The sequence below is a fragment of the Ruditapes philippinarum genome, unplaced genomic scaffold (genome assembly GCF_026571515.1).
Source record: "Ruditapes philippinarum isolate M1 unplaced genomic scaffold, ASM2657151v2 ctg4610_1_1_1_1, whole genome shotgun sequence".
In the NCBI taxonomy this organism is placed as follows: Eukaryota; Metazoa; Mollusca; class Bivalvia; order Venerida; family Veneridae; genus Ruditapes; species Ruditapes philippinarum.
Window position 1 is genome coordinate 56073 of NW_026866495.1, and position 15578 is coordinate 71650.

Sequence of the window (15578 nt, forward strand, 5' to 3'; positions counted from 1 at the left end):
ATTCAAAATGTCATTATATTTAACCGATCTTTTCAATAACTGATTTAAAGAGGACGCACTCTTTTGTGTGAAATCTGTGTGAAAGTCGTTTATCTTAAAACAGCATTATTTTAAACTTAAACAAAGTCGCATATTTTCATATTATTACTGACTTTCCATTTCCACCGCATAAAGAGGAATTCAATGTCTGGAACGGTTTCACACCAGGGTTGATCAGGGCATTTCAATGCAGACAACATAGATTTATTCATTTCACACAAGATCTGAATTTTAAATTTTGTCATTAATCAAGAGGATAATATCAGAACTTATCAAGTACCCTTATCTTAGGATGTTCAATAAGTGTCTTATATATTATATGTTTATTGGCGTGTTCATTTGATAAAAATTATATATAATTTGTATACATTTTTGCAAATTAATCATAGTTTATTTTACAAAAATAATTGCCCCTTACTTGGGAATGGCCTTGATGTGTTGGTGTAAGGAAAATGAGTTTCACTTTACCGAAACACGAAATGCTTGTTTTAGGAAACACAAACATCTCAAATCAGGCGCTCCATTTTTTTCAAGATTAACTTAACCCTACAAGAAATTGTTATATCATTGCGAACAATTCTATATATGACTTTGCATCTAACATATGCAAGTTAACCAGTTTTACTTCGGCCGAGTATATTTTTTAAAGATACTTCTTGTTAATTATATACATGTACTCTGGTCAATTATATTAGCGAGGAACTTGTTTCGGACATTTCTACATATATTTGGACAAATCAAGTGTAACTAGCGCACTAAAAAGCTGTTAGTTTTTTTATTAAAATTATTGCCTAAACTTTGGAAAATAATATTTCCCGTAAAACTTAAAATAATATACTAACATAATTGAAATGACAATATAATGGGAATTATAAATTTGAAATATAGAACATTTAAAAAAGGCTTCAGAGAGCGAAAAAACAACAAAAACGGCAACATTCCCCTTTATAAGTGTAATAAAAAAAACACAACAAATCCATTTACGGCAACATTAGTGTAATAAAATTTCTTGGAAACTTTCAAAGATCAGCATAAAGAAAAACAAATTTTAAGAAAGGGCTATATGAAGGAAAAAGTAAGGAAAGCGGAACAATACAATACAATAAACAAATTAAGAAAGGGCTATATTGTAGTAACTACTTAGAACGTTCACCACGACACTTTAGTCTTTACTAAACACCTTTCAAGTTAGCAACACTAAATATATGCTCATACATGTAAATTACCTTTTCCTGTTTTACACATCATGATATTTACAATGTTTCTGATATAACTTTGTATGAATGTTTTTTTTTATCTCTAGATATTTCCTTTTCTGCAAATAACATACAAATATACTTTTCACAAATACTGAAAAAATGTATGCGCAAATTGAGAAAGAAATGTTAGCCATTGTCTTTGGCTGTAAGCGATTCCATCAATTTACATATGGAAGACCCATAATTGTTAAAAGCGATCATAAACCGATCGAGTCAATTATGAAGAAACCCCTTTCGGCGGCCCCTCCTAAACTTCAGAGAATGCTGCTTCAGTTACAAAAGTACAAAGTAACTGTAGAGCATGTAAGCGGTAAGAATATACCGGTCAGCGATTTTTTATCGCGACATTCACTACCTGAAACAATGCCTACATTGATTGAAGGGTCTCGATCTGCATGTACATTTCAATTACGAAACAGTTGTTTGTTACTGAATAGACGTTAAATTCTTAGGCAACTATTCCCAAGAAAATAGCAGATTTGTTAAAGCCGTGGGGGCATCCCAAAAATACCAATTCGGGAAATCCCGGCAATTATCATGGAAGTTCCTTGATATTTCGTGGTAAAAGGCAAAATACCAAAAACCCTTTTCGCCGGAAATGCGGCAGGTTCCAGGTCACTTGGGTTAAAAAAAACGCCAAAAGAAAATTTTTTGGCCCAAAAGTAAGTTTGTTTTTGAAATCCCTGTTTGAAAAATGAAGTTGGGAAAGGGGTTGTTCCCGCAGTTTTCCCAAGGGGCCCCTTTAAAAAAATGGGGTTTATTTTTAGTTTGATGGCAATACTTGTAAAACCGATTTGTCGTTTTTTTAAAATAAATTTATTCCCTGATACAAGGTCAGGCACAGTCATCCAAAAACTGAGAGTACATATGTCGCGTTATGGTATATGCGATATATTAACATGACAATGGACCTCAATTTTCCTCGCAAGAATTTGAAGATTTTCACGCGCAAGTGGAAATTTGAGCATAAACATCTTCTCCATATTTTTCCAAGATCAAATGGTATGGCAGAGAAAGCTGTTTAAATTGCTAAAAGGTTACTTACTAAAGCAAAAGAAAGTGGTCACAACCCGTATACAGCTTTGCTCGAATACGAATAACAGAAATACCCCCTCGACTGTGGTTTTACACCAGTGCAGTTACTTATGGGTCGTAGAACTAAGTCAATTTCCCAATCACCCCAAACTGTTACAACCTAAAACCATATCTTCTTCCCTCGTCATAAAAAATAATGATAGGTCAAAGATTACGCAAAAAAAAAATCACGACAAAAACGCCAAGCCCCTATGCCCCCTTTATGTAATTGACTCCGTGAGAATTCGTTCAGGTGAAAAATTTGGGAACCTGCCAAAATCATCAATAAACATGATGAAAGGTCATATTCCGTTGTTACGCAAGATGGAACTGTTTATCGTTGTAACAGGCAACATCTTTTGAAAACAGAGGAAAATTTCTCACACTTTGACCCAATGCAACTCATATTTTTGCTGATCCTGTTATAGTAAAGAGCAAACATGTGTAAACAATCAAGATCAGATTAACCGCAATACTGAAGGCCCTTATATAACACGGTCAGGGAGAGTGGTGAAAAGCAATCAGCGCTATTCAAGTAGTGAGTGGGTGAAATAAACATCATATAAACATATCATTTTACCTTTCACCACCACTTGTTGTACTCTAATCAAAACAAATTATTATTTTGATTATTAACAATAAATTTTATAGCTTTTATTCTAGTTTTCTGAACATTGACAATTTTTCATCTTATATTTAATTTTTTGAATGAAAAAAATCGTACTTGTTTTTTACTATCCTTTTGATTTGACATATGAGTGTTTCTGATAAATAAAGAATGTATTTTTTTTAATACTTATAAGAAGGGGAGATGTAGATGTTTACCATACTGTTATCTTGAACAGACTATAGCTAGTCTATACATGTAACCCGGCTGGAATTATCCGTCAGTCGTTGACCAGCTACACTTGTAGTAAGATCGCTTGATCATATCTTTATATTACTAGTCTTGTAAATAAACTGTATATATATGTATATCGGACTTTGTTATTATACTTGACTTTATTATATAGTTACAACGATACAACACAAGTAACAAAAACCCTTCGAGTGGAAAAAACAAATAATCAGATCTTTAATATGAAATAACACGAAAAAAAGTCAAATAAAAGATAACTGTACATTAATGTGATTATCTTTCAATTCATCATTTGGAAACTAATTGTCTATGGGCAGACAGGCGGACATTCAAAACCAAAAGCAAGTTAAGTCCTCCAGACTCATCAGGCGTGTAAAAACAGCATGCATGTATTCTCAAATGTCAAGATTGAAACTTCAATTACGTTAAATTTACTACATTTTTTTTTTCTCCGTCCATATATTTTCCCCATATGTGCCTTGATGTGTTGCTTAAGACTACTCTTTGAAATGAAATATTGTTACATACATCACATTTATATGGTTTTTCTCCTGTATGTATTCTTATGTGTTCTGTCAAAGAACTTTTTTGACAGAATGTACTATAAACATTCAGCACATTTAAATGGTTTTTCTCCAGTATGTATTCGCATGTGTCGCTCAAGATTATCTTTTGAGATAAAAGTATTATTACATATATAACATAAAAATGGTTTTTCTCTCAGTATGTTTTTCTCAATGTTTTGTCAGATGACTTTTTTGACCGAATGTACTATTACATTCCATCACATTTAAATGGTATTTCTCCGGTATGTATTTGCATGTGTCGCTTAAGATAACTCTTTCGAATGAATGCACTATTACAAACAGCACATGTATATGGTTTTTCTCCTGTATGTATTCTTATGTGTTCTGTCAAAGAACTTTTTTGACAGAATGTACTATTACATTCAGCACATTTAAATGGTTTTTCTCCAGTATGTATTCGCATGTGTCGCTCAAGATTACTCTTTGAGATAAAAGTATTATTACATATATAACATAAAAATGGTTTTTCTCCAGTATGTTTTCTCAAATGTTTTGTCAGATGACTTTTTTGACCGAATGTACTATTATATTCATCACATTTAAATGGTTTTTCTCCGGTATGTATTTGCATGTGTCGCTTAAGATAATTCTTTCGAATGAATGCACTATTACAAACATCACATGTATATGGTTTTTCTCCTGTATGTATTTTCATGTGTTCTATCAGAGACCATTTTCGATTGAATGTACTGTAACATTCATTACATTTAAATGGCTTTTCTCCTGTATGTTTTATCGCATGAGTATTAAGACTACTTTTATGACTAAAAGTGCTATTACATTTATCACACTTATATGGTTTTTCTCCAGTATGTTTTCTCATATGTGACTTTTGATAACACTTAAGCCTGAATGAACTATCACACACATCACATTTGTAAGGTTTTTCTCCAGTATGTATTGTCAGGTGTCGAGTTAGACCATCTTTTTTGGTGAATGTACCATCACATAAGTTACATTGAAATTGTTTTTCTCGGGTATGTATTTGCATGTGTCGCTTAAGATAACTCTTTCGAATGAATGCACTATTACAAACATCACATGTATATGGTTTTTCCACTGTATGTATTTTCATGTGTTCTATCAGAGACCATTTTTGATTGAATGTACTGTAACATTCATTACATTTAAATGGCTTTTGTCCTGTATGTTTTCTCGCATGAGTATTAAGACCGCTTTTATGACTAAAAGTGCTATTACATTTATCACACTTATATGGTTTTTCTCCAGTATGTTTTCTCATATGTGACTTTAGATAACACTTTATCCTGAATGAACTATCACACACATCACATTTGTAAGGTTTTTCTCCAGTATGTATTGTCAGGTGTCGAGTTAGACCACCTTTTTTGGTGAATGTACCATCACAGAAGTTACATTGAAATTGTTTTTCTCGGGTATGTTGTTGTTTAATGTGTCTCTTTAGGTCACTCATCCTGCTGAATCTGAAAACAAACAACTTGCACGTTAATAATTTTTCTCCAGTGTGCATTTTGCACTTGTTTTGAAAACAGATCAAAATCTCATATAAAGTCCTGAAAAAAAAAGCAAAATATTAAATACACTGAAGGCATAACTGGATTTAGATCATGAAAAAACTTCACAATTAAGTGACATAACCGGGCGAGGGGCATAGCATGGCCTTTTCTTTTTCTATAAAAAAAAAAGAAAAAAAATGATTTAAACAAATCTTTAAAAAGAATATTAAAGAAAACAGTTGTTTTCCCCCTTTTTTAATAGGTTTGTCCAGTCAATCCTGTTATATTATCCCAAGTATGAATTATTTCCCTAAATATTATAAAAAGAAAAAGTTACCTCAAGATGATTGCATTTGTAAAGAAGATTGCATTTAAGAAGAATTCTATGTCTTCGCATTTATACAACACTAAATGTAGCTTAAGGTCTTCAGTGTACCCGTTTATATACTATGACATAACGTGAACGCTGAAGACAACCCCGTAGGGAAAGTCCACCAATAATAATGTCAGGAATCTAACACGCTCGTATTCATTTATTGAACATGCCATGAAGTAATATGAAGCAAACCTTGATAAAACTATAAATAATCGGTTGATAAGCCAAGGATGGACAAATAAAAGTTTTATTACGAACATAAACTACCTAATAGTTTCCGACAGGTAAATAATTCGGCACTTGGCCGCCATATTGCCAAAGTGTTTGACCACGTGATTACGAGATTGATCTTTACTAACCCATGCGCTCCCAATATTTTTATAAAATACTTTTTTTAAAGATATTGAGGAAGGTGATTTACTGACATATGAATTCAATAAAATCATATTTAAGTATTAAAAAATGACGAAAATAAATAAAAAAACGAAAATAAATAAAAACATTATCTTTTAAGAATAAAATTATTGAAATCATGTCGGTATTAATATTTTGATACATTAATTGGTATAGAACAATGTCAAAATAATTGTTTTATCGTTATATGCACAATAATTGATTGGGTCAAGCGTATTTGCAAGTGAAAATAAGGTTAAATCAACTTCTGTTATTCTGGTAAGGTTTCGTAACAGGTCTTATCCAAAACTATTATGCCGCATCAGATGAAAAAAAAAATGTTAAATAATAAAATCGCGGCTTATAAAGTTTAAGAAACCAGAACTAGACACTAAATGAAGTTTTTTGAGTATATTGAGAGGAAAATTATGCTCACTATCTACAAAGATTATCACGTAAAAGAATCAGTAAAAAAATCCTCACCACACTATTTTGTTCATCACCTCAACTTAATGGCGGGTTTCTTCAAAGGGCAATCACTCATTTATGAATGGCAATTCGTCCCCTTGCCAACTCGCTTTTTCTTGTTAATTCGTCACTTCACTTTAATTTCACAACAAGGACATTGGAAGCCACGTGATTAGACTTTGCCACCAGTATGCACCCAGGCCAGTTTGCACCTTCATGCATTGGTATACAGTGGAAGGTCTGAAATACAACGAATAATTACTTTGAAATTAAGTTGTATCAGACAACAATTTTGCAAACCACGAAAGAGTAGTATATGGAAGTTTTTGGTAAACTTGTGTGAGATACGTACATGCCCGGATATTACATATACTTATATAACAGATATTAATATGTTCTAGAAATAAACATCAATTAATGTTCATTCTAAATCATTTTGATCTTAATCAACACTTTTTTTTCAATAAACTTTTAAAAGAAAATGAAACGGATACATGTACATCTCTATGTTTTTTAACAATTCATTTGTATTTAAAAATTAAATTGCCCTTTTAGTCCTATCTGCTTTAAAAAAAATTGTCTTTACTGTTCAAGACAAAATTATGGAATCAACATACTTTACCGTTAATACGTTTTTATATAAACATTGCATGAGATTATGAGATGTAGCTTATAAAAAACACACATTAAATATCACCTTACGGTCTTTGAAAAAATGACGATTTGAAAGTTATGTTGATCAAATGAAAAAAACTATCAACGGCTTTTCCGAATTATGCAGCGAATTCAATCACGGTCGACGTCATTTTCACCTAGAAATTAAGTTCAGCAAAGAAAAAAGTGTTGATGCATGATTCATGATGTTTTGTAGATTTCAAATTTCACCATATACATGCTTTGACCGGAATTGGTACTGTATAGCAGGATAACAATCAGTTTTATCTTGGAACAAAAAGGATAACTCCAGCAATTATATAACACTTCTCATACGTCTGAATAAACCATCAGTGCTTACATCTTTTATATTTTTCTTAAGTAAATTTACCAGTGCATTTTGGCATTACTCCTTATTGTATTGACGGATGCAATGCCACTTTAAAATGTATTCGTTGTTGATTTGTTTTCATTGCAAGACAGAATGACAGAGACAGAGTGGTTAAGGCTTTGAATAATACTATGAGGGGCGCCTGAGGTCTTCCTTCAAAGATGGAAATTCGTCATATGACCTATACTGTGTTGGTACGACGTACATGTAATCGCCCTCCTAGACACCGGGTTTACTATGAAAGGGAAGCAAATCCGTACTCACGGCATATTCACATTAAATTGAGTTGTTTCCCTTATATTAAGGAAAACTGCATTTTTTCTCATAATTCTGAAATACTATGTTGCAATGCAAGGTCTACCAGTTTGTTCCCTTGAATATTTTATTATTTTTTCAATACAATATATCTATATCGATAGATAGAGGTTTATCTAAACTTGCGCACAAAACAGCTAGATCCAAATTAAGCAAAAAAAAGTATGTGAATAAATCCAAAGCTCTTTATGCTGTCTACAATCCATGTAAATAGACTCTAGAATCGAGGCTCAATATGAAAACTAATGCTCCAGATGCCAACTATAAATTTTTTGTGCTGTAAGTCATTAATTATTTATTATTATTTGTTTTAACCGTAGGAATGTTGGCCAATCTAAGCTTGTTTTGTATGAAATCTCATTTATTATCAATTGTGAATTTTTGGTCTATTAAATGTAAATATGAATAGTAAAGAAAATGAATATCATTTCCTTTTAGTATATCATTTTTACAGACAGCTTAGACTTAATATTTTACCTAATTATTATTGGCTAAGTTTGTTTAAATTAAAATCTTTTTTAATTTGTCAACGAAGTGCTGTTATAAAAAATAACTTTGCAAAATACGTTTACAAAGCTCACATTTGGCGCAAAAATTTCAGACATGATTTATGTACTATAAAGTAAGTGAATATATGTTATTTATAAGCTATGGTTTCATAATGCATAGTTATTGGCGATAGAATTTGATTGTATTATTTTATATGTATGACTTGATTCTTTTCTCTTCGTAGTTGTACTGCTTTTGTTAAGTTGTGTATATATTTTATATTGGCGATGAATGTTTTAAGTTTTGAATTGAATATAACAACATCTGTTGAAAGAGTTATTATTCCGGGGCGATTGATCTGTTTTAGAAAAGATGATTTTCATACGCGCCAAATTAAGACATTTGGTGCTGGAATTCTGAGTGACACTTCATTTATTCAAAATGTCATTATATCAAACCGATTTGAGAGGACGCGCTCTTTTGTGTGAACTCGCTGTGAAAAAGTCGTTTAACTTTAAACATAATTATTTTAAACTTAAACAAAGTCGCATTAATTTCATATTATCACCGACTTTCCGTTATTTTCACCGCATAAAGAGGAATTCAAGGTCTGGAACGGTTTCACACCAGGGTTGATCAGGGCATTTCAATGCAGACGACACAGATGTCTTCCGCTTTTACTGCTATACGACAGGTGGCGCGCGCGACTGACAAAGGGACCGTGCTTATGAAAGCGGGTCAGCTCTAATTATAATATCGAATCAGTAATGGATGTTTTGTGTGAATCGTCTTTTTATGATATTTTATGGGAGTTTTATACCTCAACCCATAAACGGAATATTGCTCCGGCCAAAGACCTCTTAACTTTAGTACCTTTGTGTAGAATAGGTGAAACTTTATTTTCTCTATTTTATGTCCATCTAACTACAGGGCCATACTTTAAATAATGACAATATCCCATGCTATTTAGTTATTTGAGATTAGATCTGTCATTGCGTTTCTAATATGATACGAAACAAACGACTTGCGTTTATTATATTAAATTACAGTGCTAATTATCGTCTATGAACTTAATTAATGTTGTATGGAACCAAATGTTTTATGTTTCACATATTATATTAGCAGAGAATTAATGCTGTTGAAATATGATAAAAGATCAAATAATTAGTATCTAAAATTTTGTACTTCTAATAGGTATCTTATTTCAAAAGATTTTTAGCAGAGACTGTGGCCAGCTGTTAAATTTCTCCCTTCTGCAAGAAAGACTTATACATACCCCTCTTTCATTTAAAACACAGTTAAGTGAAGTTAAGCGTAGTCGATTCTAGTTCAATTAAGTTAATTAGATTATTGGCATCTGATTATTCCTTTCGATTGTTCATTTCCGAGCTGTGCAGTGCGGTGCAGTTCAATGGATTCCGTCACAGTACGGTTGTACATGAATAACATGTATTTTAGGGCAATACAGCACTACATTACAATGCTGTGCTGTATATCTATATATTGTAGTGTAGTACAGTAAAATGCTGTGCAATAGTTGGACACATTGTAGTGTAGTACAATAGTTCAACATACTGTAGTGTAGTACGGTGAAGTGCAGTGCAATAGTTCAACATATTGTAGTGTACTACGGTAAAATGCAGTGCAGTGGCTCAACAAATTGTAGTGTAGTATGGTTGAATGCAGAGCAATATAATAATGTACAGTAGAGAATAAGTACAACCAGTATCTACAATAGCTCGTTATAGTTTTGTTTATGGAAAAATATAAATGAAACTTACTTTGAAATGACGTATTGTGTTTTGTTATATAAACTTTAAAGCGACGTCATTGCGGCGGTGCCCGGGTTTGATTTGATTTGATTTTCTTTAGACCGGGCGGTCAAGGTTAGCTTGCGAAAGTGCAAGCCCTTATTTTCAGTAGTGTCTTCACCACAGCAGACACTAGAGACAGCTATGAGATACAAAGGAATCCGAGAACCAGTTCCTAGCACTTGTGTATAGATCCCTTGTCATTATATAGCAGTAATACATGTGAGGATTACCTGGGTTTCGTATCAATATATACCTCTAGGTAGGTGGGAAACACTGACAGTGCTTCTGAAAAATCACAAGGGTGTTATCCAGGATCGAACCCGGGACCTCAGGAGTGACAGTCAGTGGTCAAACCAACTGAGCTATCGTGCCACCAAATTTGTTTAATTTGGTAATTTGTTTCTCCGTCTACCTATGTGACTTTAACTTCTATAAAATTTGAACTCTTCATAATTATATTCCTGTACTATAGTCATTATAATTTTTAAGCAAATGATATAGAAAATACTGTTAAGCTGGTGAGTTGGTCTTAATATTAAGATGCCAATATATCAGCCAAACCAAATAAGCCCGAAATATATAATACAATGTACACATATAAATGGAAAGTGAGCGGTCTAAAAGAGTAACCGTGCTTCTAAAATGTAAGCTTCAGTGAAGCATAAACAGGCTCAAAAAGTTTTTTTGATATTCTTCTTTCCGTATATTATTATTATTATTATTATTATTATTATTATTATTATTATTGTATTATATTATTATTATTATTATTATTATAATTATATTATTATTATAGTTATTTATTATTATTATTATTATTATTATTATATTATTATTATTATTATTATCATTATTATTATTATCATTATTATTATCGTTTGTAACCCGACAAATTCGTACTTTATCGTGCCAGTAACACACACCCTGATCGTGCTCTCAAATATCCGTGCTTTATTTTTATTTACATTTTGTTTGATATACTTATACTCGATTCCAAAATCTTTAAACTAACAAAGAACTTTAAAGTTTTGACATAAAAGATTTGAACAACTTCTTACGGGTATGGCTTACAGATATCCCCAAACACAAAGGCCCTGGTAAAGACTTTAGTAAAAGCGATTTCAATTTGGAAAATAATCGATGGGTTTTGTCGAAAGAATAACTGGGTTTTTTTTAGTATTTGTTGACATCTGAAGAAAAGAGTTCGATAAATTACAATCCTTTTTTTTCTTTACATGTCAGGACTGAATTAGTACCGCTGCCAGGGTTTGATTTAACGAATGCCCTCGCTTTGTATATGTGTTTTTTATTTTCATTTCATTTTGGCTAAACAAAGTGACTGTTGTAGTTATATGTGGTTCAATCTCGTATAAATGTCCTTCATTAGTTATCTTAAACGCGGTGTTAATGTTGATAATGATCACCTCCAGCAGCAGACGATCTTTGGTCAGCAGACGACAGGTGTTTGGCACGCGCGCGTTCAATTACGACGCAGGCGTGCACGATTTTGAATCCGTTACAATTAGGCGATCAATGACTTTGCCAAGTGTCAAAAGTTCAGTTCTGTTGATGATAATTACATGGTACTTTTATGTCTTTTGTTGCCAGATAGTTTTAAGGTGACGTTACACCCTAGGAGATCGCTTGTGAAAGAATGGGCGTTCGTGTTTACTATGATAATACTGATTCTGCATATTAATCACCAATGATATTGAATATTCGCAAAGGAAATAACAATTTAGTCGATATTGAAGATTAAAATATCCTCTTGAAAGAAATTAAGATCAACTGGGACTGTAATTTATATAAAATATATATCGTCGAATAGGCTCGACTAAACAAAAAATGCGTCCATGCATTCTTTTAAAAAGTGTGCAGAAAAAAAGTGCACAAAAATGTTTGAAAAAGCACATGTAAAACTATGCAATACAAATTGAGAAATCATATATAAAGTAAGTTGTCAAACTGTTTCATTAAAATGATTCAAAATGAAACGCTAATTAGAAAGTAAACCAAAACGACCAGTTAACATTCGGAAGAAAAAAATGTATTAATTATCTATCCATTGAGAGCGCGAGAATTATTTCAGGCAAGTTAAACCGTATAATAAATATAAAATTCGAAAAAAAGCCTATGACATGATATAGCACTTACACATTAGAGGTAAACTATTTGATAAATTAAAGGCATAATATGTCTCAGATTATTTTTTTTCTCTTTAGAAGAGACAGACATGTCTTTAGTGGTATTTTGATAATAGATTTAAAGTATAAAAGATACATTTCGCCGGAAGTACATGTAAGTAGCGCTTAATGTAAAAATGTTTGTCATTAAGGTGCCAAAAAAAATACAATGGCATATGGACCTCCGTACAAAACACTAAATCAATATAACTGTACTTACTACCAACTTGCAAGATAAACAAAATATGGTAAATTATATGTCTATTTTCGAAAATTGTAGCAAGGCATCAGAAATAAAAACAAAATATTTGAGAAATGAAAATAATAGCATTTTTAGGTTTGATTGACTTTAATGCTCTTTATGTCAGTAGTGTCCCTTTATTTCAATACTATGAAGCAAGTAACTAATATTGACATTTATTTTATTTACAGTGTTTGAGTCAACGCCCTGTAACTTCTTGTTTTCCTATTTTATCCGTTAACTGACTGGTCACACATTTGCACGGTTTATTAGCAACAATTTATTTCCCAACGGACCTAATTCTATTCCCCGAAAATGAAAGTGAATCTTTTAATCACATTGTTCTGACCCCGCGGAAATTAACGTGATTTCTTTTCCACACTTTGTGAGCTACAAAGATAGCAGGAACAGATTTCTAAAAAGATTTTGATGTATAATGTAATCAGCGCGTCTTTCTAACGCTTCAACGTTAATGGAAATTCCATAAAGGAAGCCATTATTTTTATTTCAGTTTGTTATGTTCACTAGATTCTATTTATTGTTCTTAGATTTGATGATATTCACAGTAATTCAATAACTATGTATCGACAGTCAATAACTGATTACATCTGAGACGCTTTCAAAGGTCTTTTTTGTTATTCTCATGCTAATGTTAGATTATTCAAACAAATTTCAAACGTAATGTGAAAGTCAAATAAACTTAAAGCAGCCTACTTCCAGATTCATGCTCATTTATTGTATGAAAATTTTCTGAATGTAAAAAGAAAGTTAAAAAGTAAAATATTTTCCAGTGAACAAAGACAGGAATTTTCAACATTACAAACGGCACTTAAACTTTACAAAATGACCAAATATGTATATGCAAAAGAAGCCTTTACTGCGTAAGCAACGCAGTATAAATATGATTGAGTAATACTGCAAAATCAGACACTTTTTACATATTATATTAACATGAACATTATTTATCAAATTGTGAATATTTCTTCTTTTCTTAAAATCTTAGTACATTTTTCTCAACATTGATTTCTTGAAATATCTTGGCTCATGATAAGGTTACATAGACAGGTGGTAGTTATAGAAGTTATGTTTGTTTGTTTTATTTTGTTGTTTATTATTTGCACAAAAGTATGAGCACTTACGACGTATATTTACACTAACACATACCGAAAAAAAGTAATATGAAACCATTATATGCGTACCACGTACAGATACACATAAAGGAGTTCAATTGAGGTCAAAAGGCCTGAAACATATTTTTTTACATAGATAAATCAAACAATTCAAAATTGCAAAGAAAAGGCTTAGGATAATCAAGAAATGATTAAAATTAAATTGAAAACTGATGGTCAATATAAAAGTCTCAGTCTGATTTGAGTGAAAGCGTTGAACGCTTTTTTTTTGTCATTGTGCATAGAAAAAATGATAATTCTTGAAAAACGGGATGAGGGGATGATTGGAAAGCTTGCATACAAGGTATTGGTTCGGACCTATAGATATGAAATCGGAAAGGTATTTCCAGTTCCTTAATGTCATACAACCGTTGAGTCCCCTTTAAGCCTATTGTCAGGTGTTATGTGTATTATAATACAATTATGACACTATCGGTGAGAAAATTACTGAAAAACATAATTCCTCACATAGCATGATGGAATTAGACATCTGGCACTTTAAGAGGGAAATATGATATTGTAACCATTTCTACTTATTCACTACAGAGTTAGGTCCTTTCATATGATGATAAATGAATGGGAAATCATTCTGATGGTTTGGTTTTGTTTTTTGTTTTTTGCACAAAGCTTCCTTGCCAATCCGAGAACTGTATCAATATTTCTGATGCGAAAATTATTGTTTTTATCACGCAAACATTTCCTCTGGTTTATCAAGATCTGCAATTGGCACACAGATATCACTTTCACTTTTATTGTTTTCAATTTTATCACACGGCGTTTTATTACTTTATGTTTTATCCAGTCTAATGAACAAGGTAAAATTTGATATCAACAAAGGATATGTTTAAGAAAAATTGGCAAATTCACGTTTGTAGATATATACTCAATATATACTTAAAAACAGTAACATTTTGCTAAGCCAATTCTTTATCATATTTTTGACAAATACCTGCGTTTTAATTTGTGTGTGCAACAAAACAATTTATGAATTGCAAAACATTAATTAATATATTGAACACTGGCTATATTGGAAGAATTTCAAACCATGAAAATGTGATTTAGAAATTCTAAGCGTCGTTTCTAAAAAACTTCACAAATGAGTACAGGAGGTATTCTTTATTTCACTGGTAAACCTAGAAAGTTACTAAATGACCTTTTACAGTGTTCCATTAAAACGCAAACATAAACATAACTTTTAAAAGAAGGAGAAATCCTTCCAAAACATGATAATTATGATCTCGTATATTGATGTTTAATGGAAATGAACCCGCTATCACATGAGCTGAGTTAATGACCATACTTATTTCCCAAGAGGAACTCGTTCTGTTCGTTGTATTAATGAAAGAGAGCATTATAATTAAGATTTTCTGACCCAATCTAATAGCATTTCATCTTCTTGTCATTATCAGCTCAGGAATTTCTTTTTTATTTATTACATTAATAGCTATTCGTTTACACTTAAATTGACAGGTGTGTTCATTTGAAAATGAAAGAATTAATTTATAGTTATCCTATGTTAAGAAGAAACGCATGTTCTTTTTTTTGGGGGGGGGGGGGCAGGGCGGAGCATATAACCTGAAAATCATAGTTAATTTCCTCAAACATTTACTTGATTACTTTTTGGCTCATCTGGAGGCATATAGCTTAAAATAACGATAATTATTGTTTAAAAGCATTGAATTTTGTTCTATATTTGAATTTACTGGTTTTAACTAGAGAAATAAAAGCTGACAGACAATGCGTTTTATATATGAAATATAGTAAAGTAAACATTGATATTTTTACAGGA

General features: G+C 31.8%; 1 protein-coding gene across 1 annotated transcript; it reads right to left on the reverse strand.

Moving 5' to 3' along the window:
• Positions 1–3990: 3990 nt before the first annotated feature.
• On the reverse strand, positions 3991–6902 carry LOC132732653 (zinc finger protein 83-like). Its single transcript, XM_060719125.1, has 2 exons — positions 6549–6902; positions 3991–5263 (listed from the first exon to the last, which is right to left on the reverse strand). Exon 2 carries the CDS (start codon positions 5251–5253, stop codon positions 4006–4008), a length of 1248 nt encoding a protein of 415 aa, XP_060575108.1. The 5' UTR covers positions 5254–5263; positions 6549–6902; the 3' UTR covers positions 3991–4005.
• Positions 6903–15578: the final 8676 nt, after the last annotated feature.

Excerpts from the sequence above, each read along its gene's own strand:
- LOC132732653 (XM_060719125.1), bottom strand. The coding sequence starts at position 5,253 with ATGAGTGACCTAAAGAGACACATTAAACAACAACATACCCGAGAAAAA.